General features: G+C 40.7%; 1 protein-coding gene across 1 annotated transcript in view; it reads left to right on the top strand.

Annotated features, from left to right (window-relative positions):
- The window catches only part of LOC139745720 (CUE domain-containing protein 1), a 224691-nt gene that overhangs the window by 161386 nt on the left and 43221 nt on the right, over positions 1–20084 (top strand). Inside the window, 1 exon segment of the mRNA XM_071656179.1 lies at positions 5131–5326. Coding sequence (XP_071512280.1) covers positions 5131–5326 — 196 coding nt within the window.

Here is a 20084-nt window from a genome sequence, read left to right as displayed (position 1 = left end):
AAACTAATTAGTATTGTCTTGAAAATGATATGATATATGTTAAAAAACATTACAAGATGCACTGGAGTGTTATACCTGAGCTCTTGTAGACAACACATCTGTTTTTTATGGTTTTCAGGAGTTATATAAAGTTACACAGATACATTGACCACACTGACCCCAAGGTCCAAGCAAGATGGTCTTGCCTTGATACTTCTTAAAAAAAGTGAAATGAGACATTTGGAACTCATCTAATTTTTTGTGGAGAAAAACTTTGCTCAGAAAATTTTATTGAGCTTCAGAGCTTATACAAATACTTTATATAGTAATGTACTCATGAACTTCATATAGATGCTTCAGTTTTCATGAGAGTATTATAAGATGAAATACTGTCACAGAAAGAGTACATTATTATTATTTTCTTTAATAAAGTGTAACAAAAGATAATGAGAAAATCACTTGAAAAACAGATTTTGAACTCTTTTGCTCAGTTTTGAATAGAAGTGGAACATGTGTTTTGAAGCACTTTGGACATGGCTGCGGGCATGGCTTTTGCAGGCTAAGGCCAGGTTCCATCACCGTATTGAGAAGTACCATGCACGTCAAGCCAGAAAGCGTTGGATCAAGCAGGAATTCGGAGCAGCTACCTCAAGGTGCAGTTGTCGTGCACATGCTACTAATGTGTACGACCAATATTCCCATATCACCTACCAACCCCAGCTTCCATACATGCCCACAACGTTCACCGAAGAAGACAGTAGCAGCGAAGATTGTTGTGTTACTAATGTGGAACAGGTGAACCATAATTTTTGATTGTTATGTATTACTGATGATCTTTAACTTGGAACAAACTGTTACGCTGTCAATGCAGAGATAACACTTTGTTCACTTATACTTAAGACTATAAGGAATTAGCTAGTATGTTTCACATACTGTTAAAATGTAAGGCTTTTATATTATTTTTATGTACAATGTAGTGTGAAACATTTTTATATTGTGGTATACGTTTTATCATGTAGTAAAACATCAGCACTTACTTTTTCATGTCTACAATCATAGAAATTTTCAGAGACTAAATTAGACTAAAAAATTATCTCATATTCATCCAAGTATACAGTGTATTTTTGGAAAGTATTTGTTTGTTTCTTTTTCTGAACTATAGTGTCCATGAAAAATTGTGTTGTTAGTAAGAAAACCTTCTTTAAGAAAGCTAATGATATTGTAGATATGTAAACTTTAGTGTGTTAAATGTTTTTCTCTGAAATTTGTACTCACTGTCAACATCCCATGAATGAAAACTCCTTTGTGAACAGGTTTACCTCCACGTTAAAATAAGTTTTGCCCTGCACATGTACCCAACATGGATTTACTGTCTCAAGATCCTCCTTACAATGGCATTTTTTATGTTACAGTTCTCCATTTTCATGGATTGATTTTAACAGCTGACTGAGTTATTTTTGAGTCATTTTGAAGTGTCCGGTTATCAGGTTAAGTTTCAGATTCATCATTTTGTATTACAGCTTCACTAATACACCATCTGATCTTTGTTTTAGAAACTTATATATTGTAAAAACACTTGAAATACTGACAAAAAAATAACAGAAATAGGGTAAACATTATTGTGCATGATATCTCTTACATCATATAGGATAGATAGGTTTTTCTATGATAAGATAATGAACATTATTCACACGGATGATAGGGGTTCTTCAGAAGAAAATTTCCTGCTCCAGTGAGTATTAAGACTCAGATGTATTTCTAAAGCCAAGATCTTTGTTTTGGCAATGTTTATAATGTAAAGTAATTATGGTTTGACTAGGCTTAAACCTAAGTAGGTGTGGACTGGCATTGACTGTTGGAGAGTGATTTTGTAAGATATTTCTCGTGACCAGTATGGCAAAGGCAAAACATGCTCCAGTCACTGCTTTTGGAATAAATAAGTTGTGTACTAGGTAGATAATGTATCTTAAATAGTGAAATAAAGAGTAGATTGTCTGCATTACAAGGCAGATAACTTATCCAGTATAAGTAAAGTCGATGATTGATAAACATTAAAAACAATAAAATATCTTCCTGGGAAGGTTGTAGACTCAACTTTATACTAACAGTATTTGTGAGGTTATTATTAAGTAGGTAGGAGCCTCTGAAAACTCTGTGCTTGAGTTACCGTCTGCCAGTGGCCTGTTAAGGGTGAGGAATAAAGGCTAAGATAGATTAAGAGGTGGGTTGATTAACTTTTTTACTGACTCTAGTGTACAGGAATGGAAATAACTTAAGGATACTTGTTATGACTCTAAAGTTATCTTTGTATTAAGTACAAATTCTTTCGGTGGTGATTTAAGGTAAAGCGAACATTTTGATATGAAAGAAGAGGGCTGACCTTAGGTTCAGAGTTCTCTGTCAGTCTGTCTATTTATCATCATCCTGACTCCTGTTTTCATAAGGTGGATCCAGTGGATAAAAATTGTTTTAGTGTGAATTACTCATATGTATCCAAGTACCATGCCCCATATGTTGAAGTGTATTGTGAATTACCCCACGCATACAGGTGCTTCTTATTTCCACTTTGCGCTCAAAGTTGATATGTTAGATAAGACCAGTGATTCTATTCTCAGTACCCTCATACATGAAATGCTTTTGTTGTATCATATCTGATCCTAAATCGTTCTTCTGGCATCCTTATCTGAAATACCCCTTACCCCTAATTGATTCCTTCTAAGCATTATTCCTTCTCTCCTGCAGGCTGCCTTTCCTTCTTGTGTTTTCAACTTCACTTCTAATGTGGAAAACTTATCTCCTTGAAAAATTTATCCTTAAACAAAGAATCTTTATGGTCATATCATCCGAGAGGAGTTTCATTCATCCTCCTTTTGCATAATATCTCCACATCACACATCCTTTGTACATCTTCATTTTTCAGTCTATCAGCCCCCACTTATTCCAACTACAGTATGCATATTACCCATCTCTCCTGCTTTTATTACTTACCTGTCCTGATCTACATAAACTTAAGTTTCATGTCTATACCAGGATTTGGGATGTCTTCCTTCGTGCAAGCTTCCATTCACCAGAGCAGTACTCTCCTCTCAGCTTGACCTTTCCCACACTTATCCTTATTGTGAACTGATCCACTACTTCCGATCATTATTTCTCAGACTAACATTACATTACAATATCTCTTTCCTTTCAAAATCTAAAGTTTCATTTGCATTTACTTTTTGCACCCTGCTCCTACACGTCATAAATGTGGCCTTCAGTTTTATTCAACTCTTCCGATTCTTCTAAGAACACAGCATCATCTGCGTGTAACAACTTTTGCAAGTTTAAGTTCTTTTTCTATGATTGAGCAGCCATTGTTATCCCCCACCTCACTCTTTTTTCATTTGATTCTCCACCATAACATAAGTATGTTGACATCACACAGATTTACTCATTCCTCCATTTATTGCAAATTATTCAAACCATCACTTACTCCCACACATGCTTTATACTTCCATTACAAAAGCTTTTGACAGCATTCATGTCTTCTTTACACATGATAGTGATTTAGAATATTCCAGAGAGCTTTTCTGTTCACCTTATCTTTCACCTTTTTTCAAAATTGCTGCATATTCTTTATTTTCTCAAGAATACTTTTTTGCTACAAGTCTAAGTGCAAATATCTGGTCTGCACACCCCTATTTTTTCCCAAAAACTTTCAGCACTTATTCAGTATCCTGCAATACATACACCTTGTAATTCTTAATTATTTTTTTTTTATTTATTTTGCTTTATGGCTGTCTCCCGCATTAGCGAGGTAGCGCAAGGAAACAGACAAAAGAATGGCTCAACCCACCCACATACACATGTATATACATACATGTCCACACACGCAAATATACATACCTATACATCTCAACGTATACATATATACACACACACAGACATGTACATATATACACTTGTACATAATTCATACTGTCTGCCTTTATTCATTCCCATTGCCACCTCGCCACAATGAAATAACAACCCCCTCCCCCCTCATGTGTGCGAGGTAGCGCTAGGAAAAGACAACAAAGGCCACATTCGTTCACACTCAGTCTCTAGCTGTCATGTAATAATGCACTGAAACCACAGCTCCCTTTCCACATCCAGGCCCCACACAACTTTCCATGGTTTACCTCAGACGCTTCACATGCCCTGGTTCAATCCATTGACAGCACGTTGACCCCGGTATACCACATTGTTCCAATGCACTCTATTCCTTACACGCCTTTCACCCTCCTGCATGTTCAGGCCCCGATCACTCAAAATCTTTTTCACTCCATCTTTGCACCTCCAATTTGGTCTCCCACTTCTCCTCATTCCCTCCACCTCTGAAACATATATCCTCTTGGTCAATCTTTCCTCACTCATTCTCTCCATATGACCAAACCATTTCAAAACACCCTCTTCTGCTCTCTCAACCACACTCTTTTTATTACCACACATCTCTCTTACCTTATTATTACTTATTCGATCAAACCACCTCACACCACATATTGTCCTCAAGCATCTCATTTCTAGCACATCCACCCTCCTCTGCACAATTCTATCCATAGCCCACGCCTTGCAATCATATAACATTGTTGAAACCACTGTTCCTTCAAAAGTACCCATTTTTGCTTTCCGAGATAACGTTCTTGACTTCCACACATTCTTCAACGCTCCCAGAATTTTCGCCCCCTCCCCCCACCCTATGATTCACTTCCGCTTCCATGGTTCCATCCGCTGCCAAATCCACTCCCAGATATCTAAAACACTTCACTTCCTCCAGTTTTTTTCCATTCAAACTTACCTCCCAATTGACTTGACCCTCAACCCCACTGTACCTAATAACCTTGCTCTTATTTACATTTACTCTCAGCTTTCTTCTTTCACACACTTTACCAAACTCAGTCAACAGCTGCTGCAGTTTCTAACATGAATCAGCCACCAGTGCTGTATCGTCAGCGAACAACAACTGACTCACTTCCCAAGCTCTCTCATTCTTAATATCTTTCTTTTATCTCCTTACCTTTGAACAGTAGAACATTGTTGACATTTTCAAAAATTCACATGATATTCATCTTTTTAGGTCCTGCATATATGGTGTCTGAGTTCTATGGATCTTAGATATAAGATTTTTTACAGGGTGTAGGTGTCTTATCACCTCAACGATTAAGTCAGCGATTGAATGAAAATGCTTTGGCACGAGAGGCTGTTGGAGAGAGTGATGCTGAACTTGCCCAGTACCTGAAGGATGAACGAATTGCCCTTTTCCTCCAAAATGATGAATTCATGGATGAACTACGAACTAATCGGGAATTCATGACAGCATTGCAAGAAGGTTAGTAAATCCACATCTGCACTGGTCATATCAGATTTATGATCAGTCTGACTCAAAAGATTTGATGGCTGTGGGGATGGTCAAAGATTTTCTTTTCTTTACAATTCTGATTGCAATGTCATCATCTAACAGACCTCTTTGAAGTTTGAGCATGATGTATGGATAATGGTAGTGCCTCAAAGCAATGTTCCCTATTGTGGAGATTGTACCTTGAGGGCAAATTACTTATGAAATGCTGGAGATTGCATTGGTAGAAGGCTTACTCCCATATTTCCAGGTACAATAATAGTGATGATAATCTTTTATACACAATTGTTTCTCCTACCTTAGATAGTATTAGGAACAGAACAATGGGCTCATTTTATACATCCCATCTTGGACACTCATATATAATGCACCAAAACTAAAGTCTACCATCCATAGCCAAGCCTAACAGACTACTCCATCATTTATCCTGATCACTTCATATCCCCTGGTTCAGCACAACGTTCTCCATGTACCACATTGATCCTGTTATTCTTTCCTATGCACTCCTCCCACCTTCCTAAATGCTCTGGCTCCAAGTTCCCAAACCATCTTTCACTCCATCCTTCCATTCTTTGATGACCTTTCCCTTTTTCCTTCCTTTTGTGATGCATAGATCATCAGTTAATCTTTCTTTGTTCATGCTCTCTGTGTGTCAACAATTTCAGCATACCCTGGTCGACTCTTGTTTTTACTGCTCATATTACTACACCCTTCTCTTGTGTACTGTCATTCCTTATGTGACCAATCCACCATACTCATCATCTTGTCGCCAGGCATTTCATTTCTTATATGTGCCTTTATCATCCATTTGCATCCATGTCACAAGAGTCACATCAACACAACAATGTCAGTGCACCTAGGATGTTAGATCCCGTTCTCCCACCCTCTGATTTTCTTCAGCTTCTCATATTTTTGTGTCCTGTACAAAGTCCACTCCCACTCCTTATAGGTCTTCCCCATTCAGTCTTACTCTCAAACCATCCTTTCTCAACCCCTTGTTGCACCTTATTATCCTACTTTAGTTCATATTGACTCAGCACTGTCACTTTTCACACTCTTCCAGTCTCTGTCACCAGCTTTGGGAGTTTCTTCCCAGAGTGTGCCACCAGAGCCATATCATGCACCAACTGATCCCCCTAAGCCTCTTAACACACAGGAGATATGTGGGTGGTTTCCCTACTCCTTTATAAAAAAGACTTTCTTCTCTCAAGCCTGTTTGCTCTTTACAGCATGAGGGACATAATGTCAGGAACAGATGAAGAATCTTTACTTCACCCTTTCACGTGCAGCTTTTGAAAAAGTGATATAAGAGCGGAAGACTTTGAGCCCCCTTCTCATGCCTCTCTAAGTTGCCTTCTATGACATGTAAGAGATACATAGAAAGTATTCCTTCTTCCTTATCCCCAGGGGTAATAATGATTATGGTAATTATCCATGGGGACAGGGGAGAAGGAATATTTCCCATGTATTGCCCGCGTGTCGTGGAAGGCGACTAAAGGGGGCAGGAGTGGGTCCTGGAAACCCTCCCTTCCTTTTTATCAATTTCTAAAAAGGAAAACAGAAGATGGAGTCAAGCGGGGACTGCTCATCCTCCTCGAAGGCTCAGATTGGGGTATCTAAATGTGTGTGGATGTAAACAAGATGAAAAGAAAGGAGAGATAGGTACTAAGTTTGAGGAAAGAAACCTGGATGTTGTGCCTCTGAGTGAAATGAAGCTCAAGGGTAAAGGGGAAGTGTTTTAGGAAAGTCTTGAAAGTAAAGTCAGGGGTTGGTGAGAGTACAAGAGCAAAGGAAGGAGGAACACTACTCTTGAAGAAGGAGTTGTGGGAGTATGTGATAGAGTATAAGTAAATTCTAGATTGATGTGGGTAAAACTGAAAGTGGATGGAGAGAGATAAGTGGTTATTGGTGCTTATACACCTGGTCATGAGAAGAAAGATCATGAGGGGCAAGTGTTTTGGGAGCAGTTGAGTGTGTGTGTCAGCAGCTGTGATGCACAAGACCAGTGATGGTTGATGGGTGATTTAAATGCAAAGGTGAGTAATGTGGTAGTTGAGGGTATAATTGGTGTATATGGGGTATTCAGTGTTATTAATGGAAATGGTGAAAAGCTTGTGGATTTGTGTACTGAAAAAAAGACTCACATAAGTATGCGTATGTGAGTAGGAGAGATGGTCATAGGGCATTATTGGATTACGTGTTAATTGATAGGCATGTAAAAGAGACTTTTGGATGTTGATGCACTGAAAAGGCAGCTGAAGGGGTGGTTGATCATTGTCTTGTGGAGACGAAGATGAAAATTTCTAGAGGTTTTCATAAAAGAAGAGAGAATGTTGGGGAGAAGAGAGGGTGAGAGTAAGTGAGTTTAGAAAGGAGAATTATGTGAGGAAGTACCTGGAGAGATTGAGTGTAGAATGGCAAAAAGTGAGAGCAAATGACGTGAGGGGATTGTGTCAGGAGTATGATGTATTTAGGGAAGCAGTGATGGCATGTGCAAAAGATGCATGTAGCCTGAGAAAGGTGGGAGGTAGGCAGATTATAAAGGATAGTGAATGGTAGGGTGAAGACGTAAAGTTGTTAGTACAAGAGAAAAGAGAGGCCTTTGAATGATACTTGCAAGGAAGGAGTGCAAATGACTGGGAGATGTATAAAAGAAAGCAGCAGGAGGTCAAGAGAAAGGTGCAAGGGTTGAAAAAGAGGGCAAATGATGGTTGGGGTGAGAAAGTATCATTAAACTTTTGGGAGAATAAAAAAATTATATGGGAGGGTATTGATTGAGAGGGTGAAGGCATGTACAGAGCATCAGATTGGGGAAGAGCAGTGTGGTTTCAGAAGTGGTAGAGGATGTGTGGATCAGGTGTTTGCTTTGAAGAATGTATGTGAGAAATACTTAGAAAAGCAAATGGATTTGTATGTAGCATTTATGGATCTGGAGAAGGCATATGATAGAGTTGATAGAGATGCTCTGTGGAAGGTATTAAGAATATATGGTGTGGGAGGAAAGTTGTTAGAAGCAGTGAAAAGTTTTTATCGAGGATGTAAGGCATGTGTACGTGTAGGAAGAGAGGAAAGTGATTGGTTCTCAGTGAATGTAGGTTTGCGGCAGGGGTGTGTGATGTCTCCATGGTTGTTTAATTTGTTTATGGATGGGGTTGTTAGGGAGGTAAATGCAAGAGTTTTGGAAAGAGGGGCAAGTATGAAGTCTGTTGGGGATGAGAGAGCTTGGGAAGTGAGTCAGTTGTTGTTCGCTGATGATACAGCGCTGGTGGCTGATTCATGTGAGAAACTGCAGAAGCTGGTGACTGAGTTTGGTAAAGTGTGTGGAAGAAGAAAGTTAAGAGTAAATGTGAATAAGAGCAAGGTTATTAGGTACAGTAGGGTTGAGGGTCAAGTCAATTGGGAGATGAGTTTGAATGGAGAAAAACTGGAGGAAGTGAAGTCTTTTAGATATCTGGGAGTGGATCTGGCAGCGGATGGAACCATGGAAGCGGAAGTGGATCATAGGGTGGGGGAGGGGGCGAAAATTCTGGGGGCCTTGAAGAATGTGTGGAAGTCGAGAACATTATCTCGGAAAGCAAAAATGGGTATGTTTGAAGGAATAGTGGTTCCAACAATGTTGTATGGTTGCGAGGCGTGGGCTATGGATAGAGTTGTGCGCAGGAGGATGGATGTGCTGGAAATGAGATGTTTGAGGACAATGTGTGGTGTGAGGTGGTTTGATCGAGTGAGTAACGTAAGGGTAAGAGAGATGTGTGGAAATAAAAAGAGCGTGGTTGAGAGAGCAGAAGAGGGTGTTTTGAAGTGGTTTGGGCACATGGAGAGGATGAGTGAGGAAAGATTGACCAAGAGGATATATGTGTCGGAGGTGGAGGGAACAAGGAGAAGAGGGAGACCAAATTGGAGGTGGAAAGATGGAGTGAAAAAGATTTTGTGTGATCGGGGCCTGAACATGCAGGAGGGTGAAAGGAGGGCAAGGAATAGAGTGAATTGGAGCGATGTGGTATACCGGGGTTGACGTGCTGTCTGTGGATTGAATCAAGGCATGTGAAGCGTCTGGGGTAAGCCATGGAAAGCTGTGTAGGTATGTATATGTGCGTGTGTGGACGTATGTATATACATGTGTATGGGGGTGGGTTGGGCCATTTCTTTCGTCTGTTTCCTTGCGCTACCTCGCAAACGCGGGAGACAGCGACAAAGTATAATAAAAATAAATATAAAATATAAATAAAAAGATGCTTTGGAAGGAGGTAGATAACATGTGTAAGATAAGAGAACAAATGGGAATATCGGTGAAGGGGGCAAGTGAGGAAGTAATAATGGGTAGTGATGAAGTGAGGAGATGGAGTGAGTATTTTGAAGGTTTGTTGAATGTGTTTGATGATAGACTGGCAGATATAGGGTGGTTTGGTCAGGATGGTGTGCAAAGTAATAGAATCAGGGAGAATGGTTTGGTTAAGAGAGAAGAGGTAGTGAAAGTTTCGCATAAAATGAAATCTGACAAGATGGCAGGTTTGGATGGTATTGCAGTAGAATGTACTAAAAAGGGGGTGACTGTGTTGTTGATTGGTTAGTAAGGATACTCAGTATATGTATGGATCATGGTGAAGTGCCTGAGGATTGGTGGAATGTATGCATAGTGCCATTGTACAGAGGCATAGGGTTTAAAGGTGAGTGTTCAAACTACAGAGGCATAAATTTGTTGAGTATTCCTGGGAAATTGTATGGGAGGGTGAAGGCATGTATAGAGCATCAGATTGGGGAAGAGCAGTATGGTTTTAGAAGTGGCAGAGGATGTGTGGATCAGGTATAAGCTTTGAGGAATGTGTGTGAGCTATACTTAAAAAACATATCGATTTATATATAGTATTTATGGATCTGGAGAAGGCATATGAAAGTGTTGATAGAGATGCTTTGTGGAAATGTCTTAAGAGTATATGGTGTGAGAGGTAAGTTGCTAGAAGTAGTGAAAAGTTTTTACCAGGGATGTAAGGCATGTGTGTGAGTAGGAAGAGAGAAGAGTGATTGGTTCCCAGTGAATGTCAGTCTGTGGCAGAGGTGTGTGATGTCTCCATGGTTGTTTAATTTGTTTATGGATGGGGTGTTTAGGAAGGTAAATGCAAGAGTTTTGGAGAGAGGGGGAAATATGCATTCTGTTGGGGATGAGGGGACCTGACGCTGGAGGGTTAGCAGTGCCTGATCCAGATGAAAATCCAAGAAAGAAGGATTCTTTTTTTTTCTTTTCCTCTTCCTGGGACTCTTGCTAAGGTTCATCTACATTTTCTTGCTTGAGTGAAGTTGTTGTTTTCCGATGATACAGCTGTAGTGGCTGATTTGAATGAGAAACTGCAGAAGTTGGTGACTGAGTTTAGAAAAGTGTGTGAAAGGAGAAAGTTGAGAGAAATGGGAATAAGAGCAAGGTTATAAGGTTTAGTAGGGGTGAGGGACAAGTTAATTGGGATGTAAGTTTGAATGGAAAAAAATTGGAGGAAGTGAAGTGTTGTAGATATCTGGGAGTGGACTTATCAGTGAATGGAACCATGGAAGCAGAAGTGAGTCACAGGGTGGGGAAGGGGGTGAAGGTTCTAGGAGCGATGAAGAATGTGTGGAAGGAGAAAAGGTTATCTCAGAGAGCAAGAATGGGTGTTTGAAGAAATTGTAGTTCCAACAATGTTATGTGGTTGCGAGGCATGGGCTATAGATGGGTTGTACGGAGGAGGGTGAATGTGTTGGAAATGAAATGTTTAAGGATGACATGTGGTGTGAGGTGGTTTGATCGAGTAGGTAATGAAAGGATAAGAGAGATGTGTGGAAATAGAAAGTCTGTGGTTGAGAGAGCAGAAGAGGGTATGTTGAAATGGTTTGGACATATGGAGAGAATGAGTGAGGAAAGATTGACAGAGGATATATGGAGGTGGAGGGAATGAGGAGAAGCGGGAGACCAAATTGGAGGCGGAAGGATAGTGTGAAAGAGATTTTGAACGATTGGGGCCTGAACATACAGCAGAGTGAGAGGCATGCAAGGAAATTGGAACAATGTGGTATACCAGGGTTGATGTGCTGTCAGTGGACTGAACCAGGGCATGTGAAGCATCGGGGGTAAACCATAAAAAGGTCTGTGGGGCCTGGATGTGGATTTTGGTGCATTACACATGACAGCTAGAGACTGAGTGTGAATGAATGTGGCCTTTTCGTCTATTTTCCTGGCGTTACCTTGCTGAAGTGGGGGGTAGCGAGGCAGTTTCCTTTGGTGCAGGGTAGCGACAGGAATGGATGAAGGCAAGTAAGTGTGAATGTGTATATATGTTCAGGCACACCACCGATTTTCCAGCACTCTTTGTTCCAAAGCCATGTCAGATTAACCATTTTGCAGGACCAACCATGGTCACGTAATAACAATTCATCAACACACCTCTAACATCTCCCATGTGTCTAAAGTATACCATGGAATGCTAGAAATTTCAATTAAACAAGTATTAAATGTTTAAGCACCCTAAGATGGTAAGTCTGTCCTTAGATTGTTTGAATCCAATGGTGTATCTAGGGTATGGCAGGTAGGACAGGTTCCCGGGGCACCACTTGGAGGGGGGCACCAGTGGTGTAATGGCTTCCTGGATCCAGACAATGATTAGGATCTTAAAGATTTAGATTTCTTGACCATGAAAACATATCTTTGGGATCTGGAATCACATTGATATCATTATTGATTCAATAGTTATTCACAAAAATTTATATTTCCGTAATGGCGTCCTCCTGGATCCAGACAATGATTCGGATCACTCCCAAAATTTAATCGATTGGTCCTTGTGTCATTGCTGACTTTTCCTGAAAATTTCATTGAAATTTGTTCTTAACTTTTGTTGAAAGTTGATCACAGACAAACAAACAAACACTGGTAAAAACATAATCTCCTTGGCAGAGGTAATGAAAATGAAAAATATTGGTGTCATATGTTTGGACAGGGGCGCAATTTCAGTGCTTGCCATAGGCGCTATTTCCCCTACAGACACCTATTTGAATCCTATGGGGTCTTCTTCATCTTCTGTTGTTAGTGTTTTCCTAGGTGTGCATCGCCAGAATAATCTAGTTTCGTATGCATTATACACCTGCTCAGGACAGAAGTGCTCATCAGCTATAAGTTTTGCAAATTTGTCCACATACTCGGCAGCTCCTTGGTGGTTTGCAGACCACTTTTCTCCACACACTTTATTCATGGAAATTCCATGACGCTTCTTGAATCTTTGAAGCCATCCTTCACTATAGTCACGCTCATGTTGTAATTTAAATTCTGTATGAAAATACTTAGATTGGTCCTTTATCATGCTATCAACGCTGTCGAAACCATTCATCATTACTTTCGCAGTTTTTCTAATCATCATTTGCATCTTGGAATTGCTGTCTGCATAGAATTTCAATATTTTCTCTCTTTGCTTCTTTATATCATAAACAGTTGATGAACCAATACTGTAGATGTCACACAGCTAATGCACTGAAACACCACGGTCCATTTTTTTCAACAGTTCTACTTTATCTTGGATCGATATGGACTGGTGTTTATGTTTGACACCACAACTGACCCTCTCATATGTCTTAGAAGCCATAGCTAGGGTTGAATTTAAGCAAAATAAGCTAAGAATTTCACAGAATTGAGGTATCACCACCAACAAGTGCAGTGTAAAGAATGTAAATAAGCGTACCCTACACACCACACCATCTGTGGCCGCCCAGTAAATTAGTCTGGTGGCCGATGTAATTTCAACTTATCTCACGTAATTTTGTCCAGACTAAAGGAGGCGCCGAACCATCAGTTGCCGGAATATCGGTGGTGTACCTGTATATGTCTATGTATGTACATGTCTCTGTATATTTCATTTATTTATTTTCCTTTGTCGCTGTCTCCCGCATTAGTGAGGTAGCGCAAGGAAACAGGCGAAAGAATGGCCCAACCCACCCACATACACATGTATATACATACATGTCCACGCACGCAAATATACATACCTATACATCTCAACGTATACTTATATATACACACACAGACATATACATATATACACATGTACATAATTCATACTGTCTGCCTTTATTCATTCCCATCGCCATCTCGCCACACATGAAATAACAACCCTCTCCCCCCTCATGTGTGCGAGGTAGCACTAGGAGAAGACAACAAAGGCCCCATTCGTTCACACTCAGTCTCTAGCTGTCATGTAATAATGCACCGAAACCAATGTTCCCTTTCCACATCCAGGCCCCACAGAACTTTCCATGGTTTACCCCAGACGCTTCACATGCCCTGGTTCAATCCATTGACAGCACGTCGACCCTGGTATACCACATCATTCCAATTCACTCCATTCCTTGCACGCCTTTCACCCTCCTGCATGTTCAGGCCTCGATCACTCAAAATCTTTTTCACTCCATCTTTCCATCTCTGTATAAATATGTTAATATTCCCACAAGTCCTCGGGGAAAATGAAAGATAAGTTCCCAAGTGCACTTTCGTGTAATAATCACATCATAAGGGGAGACACAAGAGAGAAATATAACAGTCAGTTGATATACAACAAAGAGACATAGCTAGACGGCCATTTGGTAAACATACGATTGTCCAAGACAGACAACGAGCGTATCATAAACTTATTATTTGGACAAGAAGATGAATTGTTTACAAATTCTGTCAACAATGAATTCATCCAATTTGTATTGACTGTCACTAATATTAAGATTATGATTCAATGTGTATTTGATAATAGAAGATTCAATGATATTTCTCGTGGTAATGGAGTAAGAGTTGATAACTGAGATGGCATTACCCCAGTCAGTACAATGATCATAGTTTTTAATGTGAGTAAACAAGGCATTTGATTCCAGTCCCGTTCTTATACTATATTTATGTTGCTTAAGTCTAACAGAAAGATCCTTACCAGTCTACCCACCATAAAACTTATCACAATTTCTACATGGCACTTTGTAGATGCACCCAGGATAATTTTCTGGTGAGTTCCTGATTAAGATATTCTTTTTAGTATTATTGTTGCTGAAGGCAACATTTACATTAAAGGATTTAAGCAACATGGGGAGTAAAGTATAGTTATTATTTAAAGGGAAAACTAAAATATTCTTTGTGTCAATGGGAGGTTTGGGCTCAACTCTATAAAATGATTTTGGTTTAGGTATGTAGAGGTTTTTTGTGTTTGGCCTTCCTGAACAATTTAGTACCTTCCATCAAATTTATTGTAGAAAATAAAAATAATGGTATGTTACCATTGAGGGAATAATTGGTTTTCATGGGGTGTTCAGTGTTGTAGATGAAAATGGCGAAGAGCTTGTAGATTTGTGTGCTGAGAAAGGACTGGTGATTGGGAATACCTGGTTTAAAATGAGAGATATACATAAGCATATGTATGTAAGTAGGAGAGATGGCCAGAGAGCGTTATTGGATTACGTGTTAATTGATAGGCGCTCGAAAGAGAGACTTTTCGATGTTAGTGTGCTGAGAGGTGCAACTGGAGGGATGTTTGATCATTATCTTGTGGAAGCAAAAGTGAAGATTTGTAGAGGTTTTCAGAAAAGAAAGAGTTTTGGGGTGAAGAGAGTGGTGAGAGTAAGTGAGCTTAGGAAGGAGACTTGTGTGAGGAAGTACCAGGAGAGACTGAGTGCAGAATGGAAAAAGGTGAGAGCAAAGGATGTAAGGGGAGTGGGAGAGGAATGGGATGTATGTATGGAAGCGGTGATGGCTTGCGCAAAAGATGCTTGTGGCATGAGAAGCGTGGGAGGTGGGCAGATTAGAAAGGGTAGTGAGTGTTGGGATGAAGAAGTAAGGTTATTAGTGAAAGAGAAGAGAGAGGCATTTGGATTATTTTTGTAGGGAAATAGTGCAAATGACTGGGGGAAGTTTAAAAGAAAGAGGCAGGAGGTCAAGAGAAAGGTGCAAGAGGTGAAAAAGAGGGCAAATGTGAGTTGGGGTGAGAGAGTATCATTAAGTTTTAGGGAGAATAAAAGCATGTTTTGGAAGGAGGTAAATAAAGTGCGTGAGACAAGAGACAAATGGGAACATCGGTGAAGGGGGCTAACGGGGAGGTGATAACAAGTAGTGGTGATGTGAGAAGGAGACGGAGTAAGTATTTTGAAGGTTTGTTGAATGTGTTAGATGATAGAATGGCAGATATAGGGTGTTTTGGTTGAGGTGGTGTGCAAAGTATGAGGATTGGGGAGGATGATTTGGTAAACAGAGAAGAGGTATTGAAAACTTTGCGGAAGAGGAAAGCTGGCAAGGTGGTGGGTTTGGATGGTATTGCAGTGGAATTTATTAAAAAAGGTGACTGAGTTGTTGACTGTTTGGTGAAGATATTCAATGTATGTATAACTCATGGTGAAGTGCCTGAGGATTGATGGAATGCATGCATTGTGCCATTGTACAAAGGCATAGGGGATAAAGACTGAGTGTTCAAATTACAGAGGTATAAGTTTGTGCGCAGGAGGATGGATGTGCTGGAAATGAGATGTTTGAGGACAATGTGTGGTGTGAGGTGGTTTGATCGAGTGAGTAACGTAAGGGTAAGAGAGATGTGTGGAAATAAAAAGAGCGTGGTTGAGAGAGCAGAAGAGGGTGTTTTGAAGTGGTTTGGGCACATGGAGAGGATGAGTGAGGAAAGATTGACCAAGAGGATATATGTGTCGGAGGTGGAGGGAACAAGGAGAAGAGGGAGACCAAATTGGAGGTGGAAAGATGGAGTGAAAAAGATTTTGTGTGATCAGGGCCTGAACATGCAGGAGGGTGAAAGGAGGGCAAGGAATAGAGTGAATTGGATCGATGTGGTATACCGGGGTTGACGTGCTGTCAGTGGATTGAATCAAGGCATGTGAAGCGTCTGGGGTAAGCTATGGAAAGCTGTGTAGGTATGTATATTTGCGTGTGTGGACGTATGTATATACATGTGTATGGGGGGGGGTTGGGCCATTTCTTTCATCTGTTTCCTTGCGCTACCTCGCAAACGCGGGAGACAGCGACAAAGTATAATAAATAAAATGAAATAAATATAAATATAAATAAGTTTGTTAAGTATTCCTGGGAAAATATATGGGAGAGTATTGATTGAGACGGTGAAGGCATGTACAAAGCATCAGATTTGGGGAAGAGCAGTGTGGTTTTAGAAGTAGTAGAGGATGTGTGGATCAGGTGTTTGCTTTGAAGAATGTATGTGAGAATACTTAGAAAAACAAATGGATATCTATGTAGCATTTATGGATCTGGAGAAGGCATCTGATTACATTGATAGAGATACTCTGTGGAAGGTATTAAGAATATATGGTGTGGGAGGCAAGTTGTTTCAGTGCATTATACATGACAGCTAGAGACTGAGTGTGAATGAATGTGGCCTTTGTTGTCCTTTCCTAGCGCTACCTAGCGCACATGTGGGGGGAAGGGGGTTGTTATTTAATGTGTGGCGGGGTGGCGATGTGAATGAATAAAGGCAGACAGTATGAATTATGTACATGTGTATATATGTATATGTCTGTGTGTATATATATGTATACGTTGAGATTTATAGGTATGTATATTTGCGTGTGAGGACGTGTATGTATATACATGTGTATGTGGGTGGGTTGGGCCATTCTTTCGTCTGTTTCCTTGCGCTACCTTGCTAACGCGGGAGACAGCGACAAAGCAAAATAAATGAATGAATAAGTTTGTTAAGTATTCCTGGGAAAATATATGGGAGGGTATTGATTGAGAGGGTGAAGGCCTATACAGAGCCTCAGATTGGGGAAGAGTAGTGTGGTTTCAGAAGTGGTAGAGGATGTGTGGATCAGGTGTTTGCTTTGATGAATGTATGTGAGAAATACTTAAAAAGCAAATGGATTTGTATGTAGCATTTATTGATCTGGAGAAGGCATATGATAGAGTTGATAGAGATGCTATGTGGAAGGTATTAAGAATATATGGTGTGGGGGGAAGTTATTCGAAGCAGTGAAAAGTTTTTATCGAGGATGTAAGGCATGTGTATGAGTAGGAAGAGAGGAAAGTGATTGGTTCTCAGTGAATGTTGGTTTGCGGCAGGGGTGCATGATATCTCTCTGGTTGTTTAATTTGTTTATGGATGGGGTTGTTAGGAAGATGAATGCAAGAGTTTTGGAGAGAGGGGCAAGTATGCAGTCTGTTGTGGATGAGAGAGCTTGGGAAGTGAGTCAGTTGTTGTTCGCTGATGATACAGCGCTGGTGGCTCTTTCTTTTATACAGCTCCCACTCATTTGCATTATTTCCTTGCAAAAATCGTCCAAATGCCTCTCTCTTCTCTTTCACTAATAATCTTACTTCTTCATCCCACCACTCACTACCCTTTCTAATCTGCCCACCTCCCACGCTCCTCATGCCACAAGCATCTTTTGCGCAATCCATCACTACTTCCCTAAATATATCCCATTCCTCCCCCACTCCCCTTACGTCCTTTGTTCTCACCTTTTTCCTTTCTGTACTCATTCTCTCCTGGTACTTCCTCAAACAAGTCTCCTTCCCAAGCTCACTTGCTCTCACCACTCTCTTTACCCCAACATTCTCTCTTCTTTTCTGAAAACCTTTACAAATCTTCACCTTCGCCTCCACAAGATAATGATCAGACATCCCTCCAGTTGCACCTCTCAGCACATTAACATCTAAAAGTCTCTCTTTCACAAGCCTATTAATTAACACATGATCCAATAATGCTCTCTGGCCATCTCTCCTACTTACATACATATGTACATCTCTCTTTTTAACCCAGGTATTTCCAATCATCAGTCCTTTTTCAGCACACAAATCTGCAAGCTCCTCTCCATTTCCATTTACAACACTGAACACCCCATGTACAACACTTATTCCCTCAACTGTCACATTACTGACCTTTGCATTCAAATCACCCATCACTATATCCCGGTCACATGCATCAAAACTACTAACACACTCACAAAGCACTTGCTCAGGTGCATATGCACCAATAATCACCCATCTCTCTCCATCCACTTTAAGTTTTACCCATATCACTCTAGAGTTTACTTTCTTACACTCCATCATCTTACACTCTATCACATACTCCCACCACTCCTGTTTCATTAGTGCTACTCCTTTCCTTGCTCTTGTCCTCCCACCAACCCCTGACTTTACTCCCAAGACATTCCCAAATCACTCTTCCCCTTTACCCTTAAGCTTCGTGTCACTCAGAGCCAGAACATCCAGGTTCCTTTCCTCAGACATACTACCTATCTCTCCTTTTTTCTCATCTTGGTTACATCTACACACATTTAGACACCCCAATCTGAGCCTTCGAGGAGGATGAGCACTCCGTGTGAATCCTTCTTCTGTTTCCCCTTTTAGAAAGTTAAAATACAAGGAGGGGAATGTTTCTAGCCCCCCACTCCCGTCCCCTTTAGTCACCTTCTACGACACGTGAGGAATGCGTAGGAAATATTCTTTCTCCCCTATGTATACATAAACACGCTTGCACATATACATATGTATACATGCTTTGCTTTGTCGCTGTCTCCCACATTCGCGAGGTAGCGCAAGGAAACAGACGAAAGAATGGCCCAACCCGCCCACATACACATGTATATACATACACGTCCACACACGCAAATATACATACCTATACATCTCAATGTACACATGTATATACACACACACAGACATATACATATATACACATGTACATAATTCATACTGTCTGCCTTTATTTGTTCCCATCGCCACCTCGCCACACATGGAATAACAACCCCCTCCCCCCTCATGTGTGCGAGGTAGCGCTAGGAAAAGACATCAAAGGCCCCATTCGTTCACACTCAGTCTCAAGCTGTCATGTAATAATGCACCGCAACCACAGCTCCCTTTATACATCCACGCCCCACACAACTTTCCATGGTTTACCCCAGACACTTCACATGCCCTGGTTCAATCCATTGACAGCACGTCGACCCCGGTGTACCACATCGATCCAATTCACTCTATTCCTTGCACGCCTTTCACCCTCCTGCATGTTCAGGTCCCAATCACTCAAAATCTTTTTCACTCCATCTTTCCACCTCCAATTTGGTCTCCCACTTCTCCTCGTTCCCTCCACCACTGACACATATATCCTCTTGGTCAATCTTTCCTCACTCATTCTCTCCATGTGACCAAACCATTTCAAAACACCCTTCTGCTCTCTCAACCACACTCTTTTTATTACCACACATCTCTCTTACCCTTACATTACTTACTCGATCAAACCACCTCACACCATATATTGTCCTCAAACATCTCATTTCCAGCACATCCACCCTCCTTCGCACAACTCTATCCATAGCCCACGCCTCGCATCCATACAACATTGTTGGAAACACTATTCCTTCAAACATACCCATTTTTGCTTTCCGAGACAATGTTCTCGACTTCCAAACATTCTTCAAGGCTCCCAGAATTTTCGCCCCCTCCCCCACCCTATGATTCACTTCCGCTTCCATGGTTTCATCCGCTGCCAGATCCACTCCCAGATATCTAAAACACTTTACTTCCTCCAGTTTTTCCCCATTCAAACTTACCTCCCAATTGACTTGACCCTCAACCCTACTGTACCTAATAACCTTGCTCTTATTCACATTTACTCTTAACTTTCTTCTTTCACACACTTTACCAAACTCAGTCACCAGCTTCTGCAGTTTCTTACATGAATCGGCCACCAGCACTGTATCATCAGCGAACAACAACTGACTCACTTCC

Source organism: Panulirus ornatus, chromosome 62 (genome assembly GCF_036320965.1).
Source record: "Panulirus ornatus isolate Po-2019 chromosome 62, ASM3632096v1, whole genome shotgun sequence".
Lineage (NCBI taxonomy): Eukaryota > Metazoa > Arthropoda > Malacostraca > Decapoda > Palinuridae > Panulirus > Panulirus ornatus.
This window is presented reverse-complemented; position numbering and strand designations above follow the sequence as displayed.